This window comes from Gopherus evgoodei, chromosome 7 (assembly GCF_007399415.2).
Source record: "Gopherus evgoodei ecotype Sinaloan lineage chromosome 7, rGopEvg1_v1.p, whole genome shotgun sequence".
Taxonomy (NCBI): Eukaryota; Metazoa; Chordata; order Testudines; family Testudinidae; genus Gopherus; species Gopherus evgoodei.
In genome coordinates this window covers 50,812,485-50,836,636 of record NC_044328.1, presented here as the reverse complement: position 1 = coordinate 50,836,636, position 24,152 = coordinate 50,812,485, and the positions used below count along the sequence as shown (strand labels likewise).

General features: G+C 44.0%; 1 protein-coding gene across 2 annotated transcripts in view; it reads right to left on the bottom strand.

Moving 5' to 3' along the window:
- The window catches only part of CCDC6 (coiled-coil domain containing 6), a 76,076-nt gene extending 52,402 nt beyond the window's left edge, over positions 1–23,674 (bottom strand). The window contains exons 1-2 of one of the 2 annotated variants that reach the window (XM_030568733.1): positions 23,393–23,480; positions 22,003–22,207 (exon numbers count right to left, since the gene is read on the bottom strand). In XM_030568733.1, coding sequence (XP_030424593.1) covers positions 22,003–22,098 — 96 coding nt within the window. In that variant the 5' untranslated portion in view covers positions 22,099–22,207; positions 23,393–23,480. Of the gene's footprint in view, positions 1–22,002; positions 22,208–23,392 lie in introns of both variants that reach the window. The other variant, XM_030568731.1, reaches the window with a different exon arrangement.
- Positions 23,675–24,152: the final 478 nt, after the last annotated feature.

Here is a 24,152-nt window from a genome sequence, read left to right as displayed (position 1 = left end):
ACAATACAGTGTTAAAAAGTTATCAAAAAGTTTAAAATCCTATTTTTTTAGCTAATATCCTTGTCCATTTTGCCCTAACTTATAAACAAACAAAAATCTACCCTGGACTAACATGCAGCATGTAAAGATTTAGGCAGATCAGTTTCAGTTTGGCAGGGGTGAAAAGAGACTGTTAAAAATCCAAGAACCAGAATTATAACAAGGTGTTAGCCTAAAACTTAACTGCACCTCTGTAACAAAAATTCTTCAGGCAAAACCTAATAGTGCACAGCATATATTTTAAGATCAGTAAACGTGCCACAGAAAGCTTCTCAGAACACTTAATACAATAATATGTCATTCCGATCTATATGAAGGAAAGCCATATTCCCCAAAGCAACTATTTTATTAGGAAACAGCTGCTATAGTTACAATCTGCAGTGAAAGTTGTTCAGAGAATCCCCAAACTTCTTTCAAATGCACAGGACTTTCACCATATAAAACATAACAACTTGGCAAAGCAGTCTGGGACAACTGAAATACTCATGTTTCATCTGCAGTGTCACAGATGTGCTATATTCAAACAAGGTCCGGAGCACTTATTAGTAATAACGTAAGGATGTGTCTGAGTGTCACATCAGGAAATTATAAACTCAATGTATAAAGGTCAGCAAGCTCTTGGACAAATGCTACATTAAGTTGTTAGCTTTCATCCAGAAAACGTCTAACATCAGAGACCTAACTGATATTTGAATAAAATAATACTACTACTGACTGTCAAAAGAATCTTTACAAGGGAATTTAAATAGGGCGGGTATTCACAGCCTCAAATCTATAAGCGGGACACAATGAAGTTCAGGATAGAGAACAAATACATACGTTAAAGTCAAACAGTTAGTCTCTATCATCTTTGAGTCCTTCACAGCACAAGCTAGTTCTTAAACCCATTCCCTCCACTCCCAGTGACACACCATTACTGTTGGGGTTTGCTTTTCAATGCCGAAAAGACATTAAAAAGGCTATCCTATATTGTCTGCCTTTAAAAGGTCTAAAATCAAACAAAACCTAGTACTTTGTTCTGAATAAGAGATCAGATAATTAAGTGACTGACACACTTAAGTAAAAGTACTAACAGTAAAAGTTTAACTGATATAATAGTTAATCTTGACACAAGGGAATAAAGATCTTTGTTACTTGAGAATCTGAGTTTAACACATGCCAACTATGAAAACAGGTAAATATGATCTTGTTACTAGAACATGCTATGAGAGGATGCCAGCCCCCCTGCCATACTTTCTAACCTCATGCACTCTTTCTTATAGAAAGCCTCTCTTTTGTCTGTAGACCTGGTCCAAAGTAATACCTGATTTACTTAGTTGTTTTAAAGTATTCATTTATCAGATGTTGATTTCCATTAATTGCTTTAATGTTGACTAAAATACTGGATGAAATCCTAAATGCTATTGTATTTTCACCACCAGCACTCAAACTTAAATACTCATTCCATAATCAAGTTTCTCTTACAGACTGCAGTAACAAGTCTTAATACTTTGTCCACTGGGCCTCAGGTCTAAGCCCAGTCTTTTTGCAGTGTGGACACAGGTCACGCCTGAGTCCCCAGATTCATGTTTGGATATTCTGCCAACACTGTGAAGAACTTCAAAAAGATCTCACAAATAAGTGATTGGGCAACAAAATGGCAAATGAAATTTAATAAATGTAAAGTAATGCACATTGGAAGAAATAACCCCAACTATACATACCATATGATGGGGGGCTAATTTAGCTACAACTAATTAGGAAAGAGATCTTGGAGTCATCATGGATACTTCTCTGAAGACGCAGTGTGCAGTGGTAGTCAAAAAAGCAAACAGGATATTAGGAATCATTAGAAAGGGATAGCAAATAAGATGGAGAATATCTTATCGCCCTTATATAAATCCATGGTACGCCCACATCTTGAACACTGTGTACACATGTGGTCTCCTCATCTCAAAAAAAGATATATTGGCATTAGAAAAGGTTCAGAAAAGGGCAACTAAAATGATTAGGGGTTTGGAATGGGTCCCATAGGAGGAGAGATTAAAGAGGCTAGGACTTTTCAGCATGGAAAAGAGGAGAATATGGGGGATACGATAGAGGTATATAAAATTATGAGAGGTGAGAAGTGAATAAGGAAAAGTTATTTACTTGTTCCCATAAGAACTAGGGGCCACCAAATGAAATTAATGGGCAGCAGGTTTAAAACAAATAAAAGGAAATTGTTCACACTTCACACAGCACACAGCACACAGTCATGGGGGGGGGGGGGGCACAGAATAGTTCAGTGGTTTGAGCATTGGCCTGCTAAACCCAGAGTTGTGAGTTCAATCCTTGAGGGGGTCACTTAGGGATCTGCAGCAAAAATCAGTACTTGATCCTGCTAGTGAAGGCAGGGGGTTGGACTCAATGACCTTTCAAGGTCTCTTCCAGTTCTAGGAGATTGGTGTATCTGCATTTTATTTTTAACCTGTGGAACTCTTTGCCTGAGGAGGTTGTGAAGGCTAGGACTATAACAAGGTTTAAAAGAGAACTAGATAAATTCATGGAGGCTAAGTCCATTAATGGTTATTAGCCACGATGGGTAAGGAATTGTGTGTCTAGCCTCTGTTTGTCAGAGGATGGAGATGGATGGCAGGAGAGAGATCACTTGATCATTACCTGTTAGGTTCACTCTCTCTGGGGCACCTGGCATTGGCCACTGTTGGTAGACAGGATACTGTGCTGGATGGACCTTTGGTCTGACCCAGTATGGCCAGTCTTATGTTCTTACTATCCCACAATCCCCATGAGCCAATGTTTCTCAGCCATTCTATCCCCAAAGTACTCACTCGATTCCTAGGAACTGGAAACAATGTCCTTCCTTCCCACGCTTACTGCTAGATTGGAAACACAGTTAAGCAGTTTCTGTATTACACAAAGCCCTACTCCCAGCACGCTGCCAGCTGACCACAGGAACAGTCATTCTCCCTCTAGATTAATTTTGTATAGGTGTAGGTTTTCTGATCCAGGTTATCTGGTAGGATAGAAACACCTTAAAATTCTTTAAGCTGACATTAAAAAAATGGATATGGAGACTAATGAAGCAACAACAGCTCTCTCTGGCTGATGAAACTAGTAATTGGCCAAAATTACCATTGCTGCCTCTCTCCTGATCTTTTGTAGCATTCTGGTGTGTATAGGAAAAGCGAGGGAAGGCATACGAGTCCCTTTGTACATCTTTGCAACAAGACATCTGTTGCCTTAGCTGTGTGATTCCTTCAGCAAGAGAATAAGACTGAAACCTTGTGATTCAGGTAGGAGGCAAACAGATGATGTCTGAGAGACTAAATTTCTTTACCAGGAGATGAAACACCTCCAGGTGTAGGTCCCATTCTGAATGATCTACTTTTTGCCTAATTTTGAGCCAGTCAACCATACGATTTAGTTTTCCATCATTTTTTTTAATGGATCTGCTGAGATATTTGATGCTGAGATGTACTTTGTAGCCTTCTGTCCCTTCACTTCCCACCCCACCCCACCGAGCATCTGAACAATACAGAATAAGGCCTTGTTTCCTCTGAAGAGAGACAGCTTCAATTGCTCTCATCTGCAGGAGATCTAGGATGACTGTATGCCTGCCCTGATTCCTCCTCTTCATCAAGCAGGAGCCCTTAGGCTATGAGATTTTTTTTTAAAAATAGGTTGAGAGAATCTATACTTGCAATACTGTCCCACCCAATTGGGCACAGTTTGTGGAAACGTGGGAGATGCTTATGGTGTCAGATGACAGTTTTCTTTTGTTTATTTATTCTTGTTGGCCTGATGCTCCCAATAGTTTTTCTGCCCAAAGGAGGAAGCTAAAATTATGCCTGCCTAGACTTGGCTGTCTGTGTAGGGCCTATAGTGGAATGTCTCTCTTTCAGACAAAAGTTTTCCCCAATTAGAAACATGTCCTTTACCACCAGGGAAAAAGGCACACTTATTTTTGGTAGTGACACCACCATAAATTCTGATTGGTGCACACCAAGGAACTCTGGAGGCTAGGGGACATGTAGTACGCAAAGAAAGAAATTGTGGGCCAAGAAGCCACACACTGCCAGCCAGTTCTTCCACATCTGGACTGCTGTCCCAGTCCCTTTTATTACTCCATAGCCATCTAGGGGAAGGTGGTAGAAGTGGTAGTGAGGCATGGCAACATGTAACAGAAGCTGAGAACAATAACCAGGACATTAGGACCTGGAGACTCACAGGTGGGAATGACAGCCCAATAGTTAAGACATGGCCCGGTACTTTCCCAGTCTTTTAGGTGTGGCACAAAAATCTCTCTCCTTCTAGTACACACTCACAGGATGCATGAGAAGGGATATATAGCTATAGCTTGTTTAAGGGATCTGGAATCTTCCATAGCTCTAGTCCACAACATGCAGTATACATCTCCTGAATATTTATTCTCTGAGGTTTGTTTTTGTTTGCCTGTTGTTGGCCTCCCTCCCCCGAACAAGAAATGTCTTTGGGGGATTCTGTGTATGAATGCCTACAGCATGGTCTTTTCTACACTGATTTGCCATGCTGCACTCTGTGAGGGTGAGCACGGAAAGTACTGATAGATTATTCATCATGCTGCATTTCATGAAGGTGGGCAGGGAAAAGCTGCTGCTAACTTGACACCAAAGAGTACCACTGCCAGATGTTCAATGCCAGATGAATTAGCATTTTAATTTTGGCTTTTAATTCAGACATGATTTTAGCAGCTGACATTTATGCTTTATGCTATTTGAAAGCAGGGTGTCAATCTTCAGAATGTCTATGCTTACAGTATTAGTCTCTAACTCCAATGGGTCTCACGATGAGTGTTGGTATCAGGTTTGGAAAAGTCTTATGTGATGTAACGTGCCAAAACTGAAGTTCCGAAGGAACTGCAACAGATGAAGGAAAAGACACGGCAATGTGAAAAGGTATTAAAAACTAGGCAATGGACCCAAACAAAGCGGACTGTAATAAAAAGGTTGACCAATAAACATAAATAAAATGACAAATTTAGATTATGTATGTAATCAGGGATTAATATTACTGCAGGAATATTTTTAAAAAGAGTTTACATTGTACTTTGCATTTGTTTGCATAGACTATGAGCTCTCTCGGGCAGGCCCTATTTCCATCACTTGTATGTACACAATACCTAGCATAGTGGTGCCCTGATCCCCATGAAGAAATAAAAGCTAGAACGATGATAGTTATGAATGCTTTAAGAGTTCAAGAGGTACCAGTATGAGCAACTGGCTTCATATGAAGTGATGATTTTGTTTGTTTTAAGTTAAAATTACTAGCCCACATCAGATCACAAAATTTCACATGGTGTGATAAATTAGCTTCAGTTACAAAAAAAAGTCTTAAGTTCAGAGAAATTCTGTTTTCCCTAAGACAAACATGCTAACTTTAAAAAGTGGTATGACTGTCTGTCTGACACTGGAGACCTTTCCAAGGGCTTGGCTACACTGGAGAGTTGCAGCGCTGGTGAGGGGGTTACAGTGCTGCAACTTAGGATGTGGCCACACTTGCAAAGCACGGCCAGCGCTGCAACTCCCTGGTTGCAGCGCTGGCTGTACACCCGGTCGAGCCTTGGGTATAGGGGATCCAGCGCAGGTCAGCAAGTGTGGACACCCACCAGCGCTTTTATTGACCTCCGTGGTATAAGGAGGTATCCCAGCATACCTTAGAAGCCTCTCTGGTAATCATGCACACTCCACTGCCCTGGGGTCAGCTGACCCCTCCTTTAAATGCCCCAGGAATTTTAAAAATCCCCTTCCTGTTTGCTCAGCCAGGTGTGGAGTGCAATCAATCATTCAATCAATCAGCGACCATGCCTCCACGCCCCAAACGAGCCCCAGCATGGAACAATTCACAGCTGCAGGACCTCATCAGTGTTTGGGGTGAGGAGGCTGTGCAAGCACAGCTGCGCTCCAGAAGGAGAAATTATGATACCTATGGGCAGATATCACAGTCCTTGCTGAGAAGGGGCCATGAACGGGATGCATTGCAGTGCAGGGTCAAAATAAAAGAGCTGAGGAGTGCTTACTGCAAAGCCCGTGAGGGAAATTGCCGCTCAGGAGCTGCCCCCACAACCTGCCGTTTTTACAAGGAGCTGGATGCCATACTTGGGTGTGACCCCACTGCCAATCCGAGGACCACGATGGAGAGTTCAGAGCAGGGAGAAGTGGGGGAGGGTGTAGAGGAAGCCGACAGTGAGGCTACTGGCGTGGAGGGAGACACCCCGGAGTCCCAGGAGGCATGCAGCCAGGAGCTCTTCTCAAGCCAGGAGGAGGCTAGCCAGTCGCAGCAGCAGGAAGTTGCTGGTGAGGAAGAAACTGAGGAGCGTGCTCGGGGTAAGCAGATTTTTATGTTTTGGGAGAGGAGGGTCTGGGTTATGGCTGCCTGCGTGCATGCCTAAACGTGGAGTAGCCTATTGATTTGCTCTATCACGTCTCTGTAATCTGCCTCGGTAATCTCTTGAAAAGTTGCGGCCAGAGCGTGGGCAACTTGCTTTCTCAAGTTTATCGGGAGAGCCACCGTGGTCCTTGTCCCGGTCAGGCTAACTCGTCCGATCCACTGTGCAGCGAGGGGTGGGGGGACCATGGCTGCACACAGGCAAGCTGCATAGGGGCCAGGGCGGAATCCACATTGCTGTAGAAGACCCTCCCTCTCTTCCCAGGTAACACGCAGCAGTGATATATCTGGCAGTAGGAAACCCTGTTGAGAATTTAGGGACACTTGAGTGCAGGGCACCAGGTTCGCGGTCTCCCCCCCCCCCTTCCCAGCACATAGCTAGCCCCGCAGTGCCCTCCGGTCTCCCCTCCCCCTTCCCAGCAGGCATCCAGTCCCACGGTGCGCTCCGGTCTCCCCCCCCCCCCAGCACTTAGCTAGCCCCGCGGTGCGCTCCGGTCTCCCCTCCCCCTTCCCAGCAGGCATCCAGCCCCGCGGTGCGCTCTGGTGTTCCCCCACCCCCCTCCCAGCAGGGATCCAGCCCCGCGGTGCGCTCCGGTGTTCCCCCACCCCCCTCCCAGCAGGGATCCAGCCCCGCGGTGCGCTCCAGTGTTCCCCCACCCTTCCCAGCAGGCAGCCAGCACAGCTGTGCGTTCCCCCCCCTCACCAGCAGGCCGGCATTAACGCGGACCTCCCCCCCCACCAGCAGCTCGCCACCTTCCTGTTCACTACTGTCCCCTGTGCAGGACACCAGCTACCTCCTGTACCCAGTGCTGATAAACCCCAGTGACCCATTGGTCAATTCCCCCTCCCAGGTGCAGTCGGGGCAGAAACACTCACCCCATTACTCGCCATGCCTTCGCTTCCCTGGCCTCTCTGTGTTATGTGAGGTATGTGGGAAGGATGCTACAAAAAGTCTAAAAACTCCTTCACTGTGTGATAATAAACAATGTAGCCTCTGTGTATTACATGTTTCTATCTATGTTTTTTTCAGTGACCTTGAGTAATGCAGCCGGATCACCGGTCTCACGTCGTTTGCAGAACTTGAGAAAAAAAACCCGAAAATCAAAAGAAGAATTGATCAAATCAGTTATGAATCACTACAACAGAGAAAGTAGGAAGACGCAGGAATGGAGAGAGAAAATGTATGAATCCAGAGAGAAAATGAATGAGCGGAGGAAAACAGAAAGCAGGAAAAAGGAAATGACTCTCAAAAAAACCACAAAGCAGATGATAAGCCTCCTGGCTCGCCAAACTGAGTCTTTCGAGTCTATGGTAGCCATGCAGGCAGATCTGTACCGTGGTAACCCACACCCCTCCCAAAGCTCTCTTTCTTGTTCCCCAGTGTTTGCACCAAACACCTTTCTCCAGCAGCCAGTTCCTTATTACACCCAGCTGCCCCCAACACCTGTACGATCACCTACCAGCCCTGATAACTATAATTCTTACCCTGTGCACTCCACTCCAATTACCCTGCAGCATAGTAATCCTGAAGTGCAGCAGACATTGAACAGTAATCAAAACAGAACATATTCAAACCTCTGAATGTACAGTCCACCACCCTAACCCACCTTGCCTTTTATGTACTGTACTTTGAATAAAGGATTTTATGGCTTTTACAGTATATTTTATTATTGCAGGAAGTGGTAAATACTGTACCCCAAGGTAGAACATAGCACAGCAATGGCACCAAACATTACTGTTGGCTCTCAGCATCAAATTGCTCCCTTAAAGCATCCCTAATCCTTGAAGCCCTTTCCTGGGCCTCCCTATTAGCCCTGCTCTCTGGCTGTGCAAATTCAACCTCTAGGCGTCGAACCTCGGAGGTCCATTCCCCACTGAATCTTTCACCCTTCCCTTCACAAATATTATGGAGGGTACAGCACGCGGATATAACAGCGGAGATGCTGCTTTCCCCCAAATCTAGCTTCCCATAAAGACACCTCCAGCGGGCTTTCAAACGGCCAAACGCACACTCCAGTCATTCTGCACCGGCTCAGCCTGTAGTTGAACCGGTCCTTGCTCCTGTCAAGCTTCCCTGTATACGGTTTCATGAGCCATGGCATTAAGGGGTACGCGGGGTCTCCAAGGATCACAGTGGGCATTTCGATGTCCCCTACTGTGATCTTGCGGTCTGGGAAAAAAGTCCTGGCCCTCAGCCTCCTGAACAGAGAACTGTTCTGAAAGATGCGCGCATCGTGCACCTTTCCAGGCCATCCTGAGTAAATGTCAGTGAAACGCCCACGGTGATCCACAAGCGCTTGCAGAACCACGGAGAAATACCCCTTGCGATTAACATACTCTGATGCCAGGTGGGGTGGTGACAGAATAGGAATATGCGTCCCATCTATTTCCCCTCCACAGTTAGGGAAACCCATTTCTGCAAAGCCATCCACAATGTCCTGCACGTTCCCCAGAGTCACAGTTCTTCTTAACAGGGTGCGATTAATGGCTGTGCAAACTTGCATCAGCACCATTCCAACGGTGGACTTTCCCACTCCAAACTGGTTCGCCACCGATCGGTAGCTGTCTGGAGTTGCCAGCTTCCAGATTGCAATAGCCACCCGCTTCTCCACTGGCAGGGCAGCTCTCAATCTCGTGTCCCTGCACCGCAGGGTAGGGGAGAGCTCAGCACACAGTGACATGAAAGTGGCTTTTCTCATCCGAAAGTTCTGCAGCCACTGCTCGTCATCCCAGGCTTGCAGGACGATGTGATCCCAGCACTGAGTGCTGGTTTCCCGAGCCCAAAGGCGCCGTTCCACGGTGCTGAGCACGTCTGTTACTGCCACAAGCAATTGAGTGTCTTCAGCGTCAGGCGTTTCAATATCGTCTGACTCCTCACTGTCACTTTGCAGCTGAAGGAATAGCTCCACTGCCATGCGTGATGTGCTGGCAACATTCATCAGCAAGGTCCTCAGCAGCTCAGGCTCCATTTGTAAGAGAAATCTCAGAAATCACGCTGCAGACTCACAATGCCGCCAAACTGCTCGGAATGTGTAGCAAAGCACCACAGGGCGTTGGGACAGGAAGCGGAAAGACCCGCACACTTCCTTCCCCTTCCCACAAGCCACAGCGCCAAAATGGGACGAGGTGCTCTGTGGGATAGCTGCCCACAATGCACCACTCCCAACAGCGCTGCAAGTGCTGTAAATGTGGCCACACTGCAACGCTGGTAGCTGTCAGTGTGGCCACACTGCAGCGCTGGCCCTACACAGCTGTAACTACCAGCGCTGCAAAACTGTAAGTGTAGATAAGCCCCAAGGGTATAGCACTGATAAATTCTGAGTAGCTCAGAACTAAAGTGAATCTACCTTCTTAGGATTTCTATGAATACTTACAGGTTAGATCCTTTCTAGACAATTACTGAAGGAGAAATTCCATCTATTACTACGGTTTGCAGGGGGGTTCGGGGAACGCGCGAGCAAACTGCGGCGAAGCTGGTCTCCTTCCCCGGTTTGCTCTCGCGTTCCCCGAACCCCCCTTGAAGCCGCCCAACGGCGCTGCAGTGTGGCCACATCTAACACCACTTGCAGCGCTGGTTGCTGTAAGTGTGGCCACTCTGCAGCGCTGGCCCTATACAGCTGTACTAATACAGCTGTAACAACCAGCGCTGCAAAATTGTAGATGTAGACATACCCTAAGTAACTAAAAGTAAAGGGTCAATACTAGCTACATTAGAGTGGGTTTGGTCACTCCCTCCAGTGTTCACCACTCCTATTCTCCACCCATTGTATTGATGTATTAACATTCAAAATGCTGTGTGTGTAGGAGGAGAGGTGACAAGAAAAATCATAGGAGAAAAGAAGAAATTGGAGGTGGGAGGAGTAATACAGAGAAAAGTAGCAGAAGTCTAACTGAAAAAATAATTTTTATAAAAATTAAGTGTACTCTTTGATTATTCTTCAAATTTCAGATAGCAATCCTGGTGACCAATAAGTCACTATATTCACTCACAGTTCATAACACAAAAATTCTTGACTAGAAATACAGCCATTCGACTCAGTCCATCAGAACAGCCTATCTGGCTATTGTAGTTAGATTCAGAAAGACAATTTGTCAACAGAATCCTTCTCCCTTCAGTAATCATCAAACACCTAACTTGGCTATTTCCCCACCCTGTCACCTTTCTGGTTTTGCAGTTTGATATTGCTTAGGCTGACTACGAAGCAATAAAACTCATATCCAATGAGCATTTTCAGAATCCGGTAACAAATTTACTGTAAAGCAGGTTCTTCACCACACGAGTGAAGGAACATTAGCTGCAGAAAAAAATTCAAGGAGCCCACATTCTGAAGTTTTTTGTTGGGCTCTTCTCTATCTAATAGGCCTATTATTAGTTATGTCGGCCACTTTTTTAATGACAGCTCAAAGAATTTCAAGGTATTTCTATCCTACCAGATAACCTGGATCAGAAAACCTGTACCTATACAAAATTAATCTAGAGCAGGGGTTGGCATCCTTTCAGAAGTGGTGTCCCAAGTCTTCATTTATTCACTCTAATTTAAGGTTTTGCGTGCCAGTAATACATTTTAACATTTTTAGAAGGTCTCTTTCTATAAGTCTATAATATATAACTAAAGTATCATCGTATGTAAAGTAAATATGGTTTTTAAAATGTTTAAGAAGGCTCTTTTAAAATTAAATTAAAATGCAGAGCCCCCCCAACCGGTGGCCAGGACCCGGGCAGTGCGAGTGCCACTGAAAAATGAGCTTGCGTGCTGCCTTCGGCACGCGTGCCATAGGTTGCCTACCCCTGATCTAGAGGGAGAATGTCTACGTGGTTTCCTGTACAGTTGCAGGTAAGAACAAGATGACTGCTGCTCATTTGCATGAGTTTCCAATTTACTCTCAGCTTCACAGTTTTCATATGCAAAACTACTGAAGGTATTTGTTTTAAGGCCTGGTCTACACTACAGTTAGGTCGACGTAAGGCAGCTTACTTCGACCTAACCATGTCAGTGTCTACACTACAATGGTGCTCCCACCGATGTAAGTTGCCCACTACATCAACTTAACTCCACCTCTGCAAAAGGTGTAGCACTTAGGTCTATGTAGTTAGGGTGACTAAGTGTCTGTTCAGACACTGCATTACTTACATCCCCTGTTGGCTGACAGCCTGCCAGGGGGCTGACAACCTGGTGGTCCACTGCCGCTTCCCAGTGAGAGATTGCAGGGTAAGGGAGAGAGCCCAAGCCTGGCTGTCACCTGGGCTCAGGCTCTCCTCCCACCCCAGTAATCGATCACCAGGAGGCAGCAACAGGGCTCCAAACTGTCCTTCCTCATAAACCCTCACCGGGAGGCAGCGGCAGAGCTCTGGGCTGCCAGCTTGTCAGCACTCCAGGCTGTCAGCCCCAGCAGCAAGGTTCTCAGCAGTAGCCCCTATTCCTCCCGCCCCACGGATCACAGCCGGAGCATAGGCCAGGGTTCAATTTCATAGGCCAGGGAGCCTACCAGCATTGAAATTGACAGCTGATATAATATCACATTTGGTCTCCAGGCTCCAACCATCACCCCCAGAGCCAGGAAGTTCCAGCCGTTGGGGGGTGGGGATGGTGTGAATCCAGCTGTGAGCCCCATGCAGGCTTACAGCCAGAGCTGGAAAGAAAATGTGAAATAATAGCAGCTGTGAAACTGACAAGAATGTCAGTTTCACTGCTGGTAGGCTCCCTGCTGTGAAACTGAGCCCAGTGCCTGGCTCACAGTTGGGGCCATTAGCCCTGGGTGGGCTCCAACTGTGATCCATGCACAGATGACAGTGCCCACAATGCCCCATTTCAGTCAGCACAATCGCTCCTGGTGAGGACACACACCACCAACAGAAGGAGAGTAGTGTGGCCACCACCAGCCAATTTAAATACTGAGGTGGCTGTAGGTCCACTTAACTTAAGTCAACTAATTTTGTTGTGTAGACAAGCCCTTAGTAAATAAACTTTCAGAGCAAGTTTATCTTCTGGCTGAACGAGTTAACGTTTTAGAGAAAACATACAATATTTTGGAACCTGTAACACTCAGAAGGATGCAGTAAGCTTTCGCTAAATGCAAAGCTCACTTGCTGTTAGGTATTGCACATCTTTATAAGTTTCATATATGACAATAGAATAAGCCTTGATATTTTAAGCAGATGTACTCTAAATTGCATGGTAACCACACACTTACATTTATTACATCTTGTACAAGAAGTTAATTACCATATAGACTCATTCATAAGCCAAATTATTTTAATAAAAAAGGGAAGCATCAGAGAAGGGGTTCGGCTTATGAACGGGTATAGAGAGGGAGAGGTGGGACACAGGCCCTCTCCCCAACAGAAGGGGCAAGGAGAGGCAGCACAACCAGCAGAGCAGGAGGGAAGAGGCAGGGCGAGAGTCTCTCCGCTTCTGACCATGCTGCTCTCCCCACAGCCTCCGAAGCAGCTACAGCTCCGGGGCTGGCAGGCTGCGGCCACGCTGTCCAACCTGCCAGAGCAGCTGCAGCCAGGCCAGAGACATCCTCCACTGGTCCGCTCCAGCTAAGGTGGGAAGGGATGGGATGGGGAGAGGGTGGGGATTCGGGGCTAGCGGAGGGGTCATGTGGGGGGTGGTCACAGGGGTTACTCCCCTAACCCCCAGCTTCTCCCCCACTCCAAAAAAAAAAGAAAAGAAAAGACAAAGAAAAAAAATGAATTTCCCCACCAGTTACCCCAGTCCATTAGGGTAAGAAACTGGTGGGCCATGACAGTTTGTTTACTTAGGTTCACCTCCGTGCCTGCAGACGCTCGAGGTAAACAAACCGTCTCAGCCCACCAGTGGCTTATCCTGATGGCCCAGGAGCCAAAGTTTGCCAATCCCTGAATTATAGGGTCAGCTTATGAATGATCATACGAATTTTCCATTTTTACTTATCCATCTTGCAGGGGTCGGCTTACAAATCAACCAGCTTATAATTGAGTATATATGCATTTAAACACAAATGGTTCCCAAGTATCACCAAGAGAATCCCCAACACTGAACTAGGCTAGGATGCATTTCTGTCAGTTATAAAGACAGAATTGTTGGACTAGAGGGATCCAGAGGGTACACAACAAGGTTACACATTAACTGATTTCTACTGTTCAGACAAGCAGGAGTAAATTGGAGCAGCTTCAAAGAGCTGCAATTATAATGAGAAGATTTGGGTCTGAGTACCCCACTGTGCATTATCAAAGGAAAAAGTACTCGTGTGCCATAAGGTTCCAGTCTACATCATTTTAGTACAGAATTGCGTAGACTATGTCAGCGGCAGGGACACTTGTGATGGGTATTGTCAGTAGTGAGGTGGGATATGACAGCGGTCTGTGGATATAATGATGGGTAGGGAAAAAACATAGGTTTAAGTGGTAACTACGTGCAAGTGTGAAGGGGCTGTTAATTTCACAAGTGTGGTAGGCTCAGTGTTGAGAGTGGGGAAAATGCAGGGAGCCCCAGTCCATTACAGCAAACAGGGAGAATGGGAGCGTGTATGTGTTACGGGCATATTAAGACATCACTCAAAAAGGGAAGATTTAAGGTTACATGGGCATCTACGTTAACTCTGTTTCCTCGTTTTCAGAAGTTGGAGTCACTTTAACAACCCAGCTCCTCAGAACGATGAGACATACAGGTGGCCAAACCAAGATAGGTCTGTTGCATTCACATGGTTGGGAAACCAAACGAACTGCAGCCCAGAGATCCAGTCAAAACAGTAGGGCTGTGTGGTTCGCCCAAAGTGGCAGAAATGAAACCAGGTCTGTCAACTATGTGATATGCTTGAGAGAGACTAAAACAGTTCTAAGGCTCAATTTGCCCTGTAACCTTGACACCAAATATTAGAAACCACAGAAGAACACAGTAATAGAAAAATTTAATGTAACTGAATCCCAAAGTTTTTGAATGATATGAAACTCCAAAACATCTGCATTTAAGTCCCACTGCATACAACATGTTTTCCCTAACCCAAACAAAAGAAATCCCCCTCTATTCAATTCAATTTGGATATAGCAATGCAAAGTACCATACTGATAATACCACCAAGATTGAAGATGTACAGTTTTTTGATTTGTAATCATTTGAATTAAATTCTATATACAACAGAATTTTTTCAAAGTTATATCTGATGAAGTTATTTTCACTGTAAGTCAATAAATATGCTAGGGAGGAAATAATGGCAAAATATTTTCTACCAGTCTATTTCTTATAAATATCTAGTATACTAACTGTCAAAATTCTAAAAGAAACACTGTTACAGTTCTTGAAGTCACCAGGCTTTTCTATTTTATTTCTATAACATAGTCAAACAGTAAAGTGTTATCACAACATCTTGAAAGTATCTTCCTCTGGAAACTTAATGCACTAAAGGCTAGTCAGCACTACTAAATGTAAACAGACAATGCATGCACCCTTTTCTGCCATCTGTGAAAGTTGGCCAACCATGCAAGTAACAATATTACTCTTACCACAACAACCTAAATGCCAAAAAGTTGACAGAGTTCACTATTAAGTTGCCTTTTTCCTCTGGATACTTCTACCTAGGATTCAAGTTCTGTAGACACTTCTTAAACAGAGGCAATTGTAAAAAAAAGAACAAATGAAACCTCTCTCGCATATTTATCCATTTTTTCTGAAAGATCTGATGGACTAGCCAGTTATAGCATGACTGATAATTTACTGCTCAATGATACACAAAGTCTGATATCTGACTCTCAAAAGTGGGTATTAAAAAAATGGGCATTTTCCTAAAATGAACAGATTTTGCTGATTACTTGTGCTAAAGTTTTGCTTCAGCTTTTGCACTCTCTTAGTAATTTCACACCTCAAGTTTCCCCAAATATATTTTTCACCAATTCACCCCACTCTGCAAATATATTCAAGACTTTGTCATGTCTCTAGACACATTACCATTTGAGCCACACTGCAGACAGATAATAAAAAAATTTCAAAAAAAGACTGACTACCGAGCCCTAATGATTGGAACTGTGAACTGTCTATTCTACAGCCAGCAGGAGCCAAACAGAACAAAACCATATGAAAATATTTGGGCTTATGGGTACATTTCAGACTTCTTTAATTTTGTATGTGTAACCTTCATTTTGAAATGAAAATTCAACGAACAGCTTAAGCCTGGGACATAGGGCTCCAAATACTATCCATTTAAAAAAAAAAAAAAAAAAAAGATTAGCCGGTCTCTAAATTGTTTCCCACTTTAGGCTTCATTCTCCACTTGTCCACCTCCAGACACTGACGACTGGTTTCCTTCCTTTTTACCTTCCCCCATCCCCCCCCACATACACTCTACTCACCACTCCTTAAATACCTCCTTTTGATTCTTCCTACCTAGTTCTTCCTTCCCTCCCAAATCTTCATGCACTTAAGGTGTACTGCAAAGGTTTTTTGTTGTTGTTGTTTTTAAACCCTAATGTTTTAAGAGACTCTAGAAGAGAAAAAAAAGTATATTAACTGCATATTTTGCACTGTATTTATAGTAAATTGAAATATTAATTAACTTTGCTAACTTTAACTGTTAGGGCTGAAAGTTTATTTGCCAGGTAACTGTCTTCGATTACATATAAAGTTTCAGTAAGAACTGTTTGAGCATGAGGTTGGAAGAAAATGAGTTGTTTTGCTGATGCCAACTGTTCTGTTGAGAAACTGTAGTATCTCTGTAGTGCCTTTTGCTTTACCCATGAAAATCCATCCAAATTTGCCTAACTTATGAGCCACTGAAAATTTGAACACACTCAGCAGAGGTTTGTTATAGAGGCCAACAGCAAATTTCTCCAAACTGTGTGTCTACTGAGCACCTTCCATCCCAGGGCTGAGCAGCGAGTTTTCCTTCAACAGCTCCTCCCAGCTGCTGGAAGCAACAGTGGCACTGGGCCCTAGAACTGAGAACAAGGAAACTCAATCACCTCCATGCTCCCCCTGTTGGCATCCAGACAACAGAGGAAGCAGCCAAACTCAAATACAGAGGTACGAAGAGCAGAGAAATAACAGGGTAGGAAGGTAAAGAAAGAGAGAAAAAAGAGTCGAACCACCAAAACACATGTCACTCCAGAACCTGAAATAGAATCCAGGATTCCTGAGTCCCAACACTCCACTGTCAGCAAATACCTGTAAAACCCACTGGCAAAGAATGTATCTCATCCCCTTCAAATGACAGGCCACTCAGTATAACTGCCTACTACGAGTTACTCCATTAGCTCATGCAGCAGAGGTCTGTGCTGTGGATCTGACTGTTCCAAACCCATTACTGAAATGTTTGGGCTTTTTCATTTTACCTTTTTTTAAACAAGATGGGAAGTGACATTTATACAATCTATGTCAAAATAAGGTTAAGGTCAAGCACTCAAAAGTTAAGAAATGCCAGAATTAAAATTGCCTATAAGGTATCTTATCTAACAAATTTTAAAAAATTATTATAGTAAAAAAAAAAAAAAGTGAAAAACACAATCCTAATGCTGCAAACACTTAAGCAGGTACATAATTTTACTCACATGAATCGCCCCACTGAAGTCAATGAGACTACTAGTCATACTTAAAGTTAAGCAAGTGCATAAATAGTTGCGGAATCAGGAACTAAAATTATTTTTATCATCATCATTCTGGCATGCAGTCTGTGTCACTATAAAACAAAATTACTGCAGTGTTAATGAAAAGTTTAGGCTTTCAATACATTAACAAAGTTACTGTAAACTTTTCATAGCCAGCCCAAAATTTTCAAAAACAGAAGTCCATATTAGGCACTTAAGGGTAGGAATTTCAAAAGCACTTAACTGACTTAGGAGCACGAGTCCCATTAACTTTACAAGGCAAACCCTGACTGGAAATGCTTTCACATGGCTACTTGCCCCCGCTTTCTTGCTTTACAGAAGTTCAAGCTACAGAAGGTGATGCTGACTGCAAATATAGCACAATTATTTGCTTATCACTTTTTTAGTTGGTGTTGGTCTCACAGTAAGGAAGTTAATGAGGCGCTTGGCATGTCTTTTTAAGTTTAAAACCTCTAGTAGAAAAAAGTTATGTAAAACTGTGCCAATTAGAAAACTAAAAAAAAGTTACAATACAATCATTTAAAAAATGTAACACTATAAAATGTAAAAACACAATCTGATTTAATTTTTTAAAAAGTTTAAATAAAAAAATCAAGATCTAAATTTTTTTAAAAAACCACAGATTTTTAAAGGAGTTATTTTTATCTACCCTGGTACCAGGCACCCAACTTACTGAATGAGGCAAGGATCTTGTGGAAAAAATGGTATGTATTGATGTAATAAAAGACTATCACAATGCATATGCACAAGGGAGTGAAATTAAGGTTAAGCAACTTACTTCTGAAATTTCTTAGTGATTGACTTTGTAACACTGTAACCGTAACATTCTCCTAATGTAAAGTTTTTGTATGTAATCTGATAATACTTCACATCTGTATGGTGCTTTGTTTTTAAAGCACAGCACAAACTTCAGTCATCCCAACAACAGCCTTCAATGTGGTTACACAAGAGTGAGGGCATAATTTCAAGATGAGGCAGTTGCACAAGTACAAGTTATTCTCTATTTGGCGTGCAATCATTGGTGTCAATAAGGAAGAAAATATTTTGTGCCCAAACTTAATTTGCAGGTCTGACAGTCAAAGAAATCTTTGTATTTACATATTTCACCAAATTTGATATGGAATCACTAAACATGCAAACATGAAATCTTGATGCCTTTTTCCCCCAGACTGACTATTCCACGTAGAAACACACTTAAATACAGGCTTTCTGCACAAAATATCCATTTTCAAATTCACCCCTCTGCCACTAAGAAGTTCATACACACACAAACAAAAAAAGGCGAGAGAGTGCACGCCTTTGCTATGCTGCAGCAAGCTTTTAAACAATTCCAAAAGCTGTTCACATTCATGCTGAATTCAGTGATAATGGGGCACATACACAAAGACTAATAAAAGCCAGCCTTATCAGTGGGGGGGAAATAAAGGTTTGTCAAAAAGAAAACAAAAGGAGAAAGTTGTCAACATTTAAAGATGAAACAGCACAGAGAACTAAGTAACTGCAATACAATTTTCAAGTGTCTGCAGTGCTAACAGTGGAGTACAAATCAGTGCGTATTCCAAGGGTCCTTGATAAGAAACCACATGATGGGAAGACTCATATTCATCTATATACTTATGTGTTCATTTAAAACAATTTCATCTTGGTACTTTATTTGTACACAAATGGGCATTCTCCTCCTCAGCTCATCTTTGCCCTGTGACGAAATCAAAGCTGATTTGTAACATCACAGTCATTTCTATAATAGGAAATAAACATGTTACATACATTTACAACTTCTCTACAAGACCAACAAAGAACTTGAGTTGAGTTGTGAGGGGGTAAATACAAAAAGCTATATAGTATTAGTAAAAGGTAGAGTAACTGACAAGCAAAGTAGAACTGTTTTCCCCTACACACCTCCCCAACTAAACATTTATTTACACTTGCTCTCTATCAGATCTCACTTAAACCTTTTCAAAGGCAGAGAAAAGTGGTCTCCAACCATTTTTTATATTGGAGTAATTGGACAATATTTGGAATACAAATGTGTTTATATTAATGATGGTTTAAAGTCCTGACAAGTTATAAATAGAGCCCTACCAAATTCAAGGTCCATTTTGGCCAATTTCATGGTCACGGGATTTTAAAAATAGCAAATTTAATTATTTCTGATATTTAAATCTGAAATTTCACAGTGTTGTAAGTGAAGGGGTCCTAACTCAAAAGGGAGTTGTGGGAGGGTTGCAGGGTTATTGTAGAAGGGGTCACAGTATTGCTACCATTACTTCTGTGCTGCCTTCAGAGATGGGAGCCTTGGCCAGCAGTCACCACTCTCTGGCTGCCTAGCTCTGAAGGCAGAAGCGCAGAAGAAAGGGTGGCATAGAAGGGTATTGCCATCCTTACTTCTGACTACTGCTGGTGAGGTGCTGCCTTCAGAGCCGGGTGCCTTGCCAGCAGCTGCTGCTCTCCGGCCAGCCAGCTCTTAAGGCAGTGCAGAAGTAAGGATGGCAATATCATGACCTCACCCCTACAATAATCAAGCAACACCACCTCCTGCAGCCCCCTTTTGGATCAGGACCTCAGTGTGAGAAATGCTGGTCTCCCCCATGAAAGCTGTGTAGTACAGGGTAAAAATACAAAAGACCAGATTTCATAGGGGAAACCAGGTTTCATGGTCCGTGACACATTTTTCATGGCTATGAATTTAGTAGGGCCCTAGTTATAAAGTTATGTTTTCTGTTGATCCAAGACACTGATTTTATTATTCTATTTAAAAAATACATATACATATTAACTGATCTCTTGCATGTCACCTTTAATACTGATAGGCTAAAAATGTAAAAAGAGCAAGAAGTTGACTTTAGAAAGGGTAAATGACCTATAATTCTAGTTCTGTCGCACTGCCATAAGTTACAAATATATACTCTATATGACAGAGAAATAGTGAACAGTTCTCCAGGGCCACCACTCTCTATTTGCTGATTTTATTTTCCTAATCATCTCTTTTTTCTGTACAAGTAACTGCACTCTAGTTCTCCCCTTTGTGCTCATCAATATGTCACCTAATTCTATTTTCAGAATTCTAAACTACCCGTGCATTACTGACTGAACCATTTATAAGAGCTAACTGTACAGAGATCCTTCTGAAGATGTTAGATTTCCTGGTGTGCCCACAGGTTGCCATAGATATGTTGTACTTCTTTTCTTTATTCTTCTAAGATATTTTAAAATAAATTGCACTACTGGATTTTAGATTTGAACAAAAATAGCACCCGTTTATACATTAACCTCTGATTAATAGTGAATGTATTCAGTCTCCAAAGAAAACCCCAGAGTATAAGTTTTGGAAATGAGTTCAAAAATCTAATGGTTCTCTCTAGAAATTACACACAAACAAGTATATTTTTGAAACCATGCTGAGTATATCATCTCACTGTAAATGGCAAAAAGAAAATCTCTGATAAGATCCCTCACCCTTCATTTCTGGGCCAGAAGATATACTATGCTATTTAATTTAATAAAAATATGGCATATGCCTCTTCTAAAGTAATAACAGAACCGTGCATTTCCCTGATTAGTCAAGGATGACAAATATAGCACCAAAATACTACTGTATTATATTTCATGCACTTTTCCAGCAGACATCCTGCTGGACATTCAAATGGCTATTAGGAGAGAGGTTTCTCTTGATGAGTTCCAGATTTCTTTTCTTAGCCACCAAATCTAACAATCTATATACTCATACCACCAATAGTAAGAAGTAAAATGGGTAGCCAAGTTATTGGTAATATATTTGCAATAAAACTGAGAATTTGCTAGGTCTGAGACACATAAAAGATCAGAAAGGACAGTTACGAGCATTTGCACTCTAAGAGACTCATCCTGCATATCAATGTGTCTAGACCAAATTTCAAGGCACACAAGCATGTAAGGTTATTTATAATGCCACAGAATGTTGCTCATGATTATAAAACAATATGCTTGCATATTAGTTTTCATAATGAAATTCTAACTACCATCATAACCACTATTCACCTAAAAGCACCTGAACACTAAAACAATGGAAAACTAGAACAGCTACATGTTAATCGTATTTACATATTTATTTTACTCAGGATTACCTAATCCCATAATTCATGATGCAGATAGAATTCTAATTATCCTCGTAAGTGTTCATAAATCAATTGCCCTTCCTCACCTAAGCTAAGGCAATGTGTTTCTCTCAGTTTTAAAATGACAAAAAATTTACAATAACTGTGTCCTTCTATCTAGGGCAGAGGTCAGCAACCTTTCAGAAATGGGGTGCTGAGTCTTCATTTACTCACTCTAATTTAAGGTTTTGCATGCCAGTAATACATTTTAACGTTTTCAGAAGGTCTCTTTCTATAAGTCTATAATATATAACTAAACTATTGTTGAATGTAAAGTAAATAAGGTTTTAAAATGTTTAAGAAGCTTCATTTAAAATTAAATTAAAATGCAAAGTCCCCCGGACCGGTGGCCAGGACCCAGGCAGTGTGAGTGACACTGAAAATCGGTTCAACATGCCACCTTTGGCACGTGTGCCATAGGTTGCCTACCCATGATCTAGGGCAATTAAGTTTTACACTTTTTAATACTGTTTCTACATCTGCAACAATGACACTAAACAGTCTTATTTTAAAGACTAGTTTTACAAATCAACTTTTCAAAACTAATTTAAATGAATTTCCATCCAATCTATTCATGTAAAATGGGGCTTGTGCTAAATATATGACTAAAATACTGTTATGGTAACCTGCATATTTTCTTATCACTTGTCTTCTCAGATGAGGAGTGTGAATTGAACGTGCACTGAGTGTATCCATAAATTATATATCCTTAAATGAACTGTCCTCCACCCCACTCAACACCATTCTTTACTCTGAGTGACTTTATGGAATGACTTTATTCTTTCTACACAAATCCCAATACCCTTACTTCTATTTCAATAAACTTGCATTTTAATTATCAATTACCAAATAAAGCCATATAGAGTAGAACCCATCTGTTAGTACAGAAGTAAGCAACAGTGCTTCATTAGCCATGGTGAGGAAATCGGCACGTTTTCTCATCAGGTTGCAAATTTTAGGCCCCCTCCAGAGGACTCTTACACCGGCAGATCCAATGGCAGGATCAGGGCCGTAACCAAGTGCAGTAAGTATTTACAATACTTCAGAAGCACTGTAAAACAAAAGCCAGAAAGTATAGAATCTTAAAGAAGTCTGATTATAGCTCATTCTCATTTTCTACTCTAGTTTCCATACAGTAAGGAATATTAAAAGAAAAATATTTGAAATAAATTAACTCATATGGCACCTGTTCTGAAAGACTTAGCCTGAGCTAATTTTTTCTGCAAGCATTTGAGAAAGAGAGAAAGACGAAAAATGTTCCATTTATGCAAGAACACATTAAGACTTAGCTCTGAATGTGATATGCTTAGATTCATTTTACTTGAAGGGTTTGGCAGAAGAAAACTTGTTTGAGTTGCAACAGCAACAAACCCTACTATTAAAACCCAGTATTTAAACCCAGTTTTGTGCCAACAGACTCAGGTATTGTGGTAGTTCCCTGAGGCCTTTATCAGCATACAGGATGATAAAACTTTACTAAACTATTTCCAATTAAGCCAGACATCTAAGGACCCAACCCAAACAAACTGCAGCACCTCCAACCCTTTTAGACCAGCTGCCAGACAAGGTGCTCTAAATGTTTACTCCTAGGTGAGCCCCTTCTCCCCCTTAGCCACCTTTCCATAAGGAGGTAGCAAACTGCAGCGAAAGCCTGTCAGGGAAGCGCCTGACCCCACTCCTCAGAGTGGGGTGCAGAAACAGTGCCCGCCACCGCCAGGCTCGTGGGCAGAGCCCTTCCTAGTGCAAAGCGCTGGGGGTTTCCGAGGTCACTGGGTCCTCCCCCAACCACTTCCCACCCCAGCGCCTGTGTCGCTTTCCCGTCACCAGCTTACGAACTGCTCCAGCACCTTCTTTCTAGTAATTACACCCCCACCGCCACGGCGGAGAGCGCCTCGGGACCCCGCGCCATGGGCATGCCGGGCAAGGCCACCCACCGAAGGAGGGGATGCCCAGGGCTCGCCACCCGTACCCCAAGGCAAAGCTCCGGGGGAGCCCCACAACCTCACCGCAAGCCGCCCAGAAGCAGGGACCTCCCCCCCACCCCACCCCAGCGGGCAGGTCCCCCCTTCAAAGCGACGCGGGAAACCCGCCCAGCCCAGCGCCGCCTGGAAGCCGGGCACCTCCCTCCCGGGCTGGCGCGGGCAGGCACGGCCCTTCCCACCCCGCCGCGCCGCGCCGCGGCCCCCTCTCCGCACCGGGCTGCCCGGCAGCCCCGCCCCGCTGCCCTGGCACTCACGATGGTGACGCTGGCCTTGCGCAGGTCGCGGTTCTCCTCCTGCAGCGCTTTGCACTTCAGCTTGTAGGTCTCCAGCTCGATCTTCAGCACCTTGTTCTCCTGCTGCAGCGAGGCCAGCCGGTTCGTCAGCTCCTCCAGCCGGAACGGCGAGATCACGATGCCGCCCGCCTTGCCGCCCCCCGCGCCCGGCCCCGCCGCGGAGCCCGCCGGCGCCACGCCGCTGCCCCCCGCGCCGTCTGTGTCGCTCTCGCTGGCGCTGTCCGCCATCGCCGCGGCCGCCGCCTCCCACCCAGCCGCTGCCCGCCTGCCTGCGGAGGGAAGAGGGGAGGGGGCGGGGTCAGCCGAGACGCACCGCCTGGGCCGGGCAGCAGGGCGCAGGCTCCGAGCCGAGCTCGCCCGCCAAGCGGGGAGCTGCCCGCTGCACTGCCAGCCCACAGCGACACCGCCCGCGGCTCGGCGCTACTGCAGCCGCCCCCGAGTGCGGCGCTGCGCGGCAAGGGCGGCGGCGAGCACATCTCGCTCCCTCCTCTGTGCATGCGGCCAGTCCCCGCAACCAGCTACCACCGCCCAGAAACCCCCGCAGCTGCCCAGCCACCCCTCGCTCTGCGACTTCTCTGTCCCGCCACTCTACTCCTGTAACCCTCCTCCAGCTTCGCCCTAGCCCCCCCGCCCCAGTGTCCCACGGTGGCGGCTAGCTCGGGGATCCACACGTCATTAGCGGAAAGGGGGCTACTAACAAAGAATCCTGCGGGGTACCCCA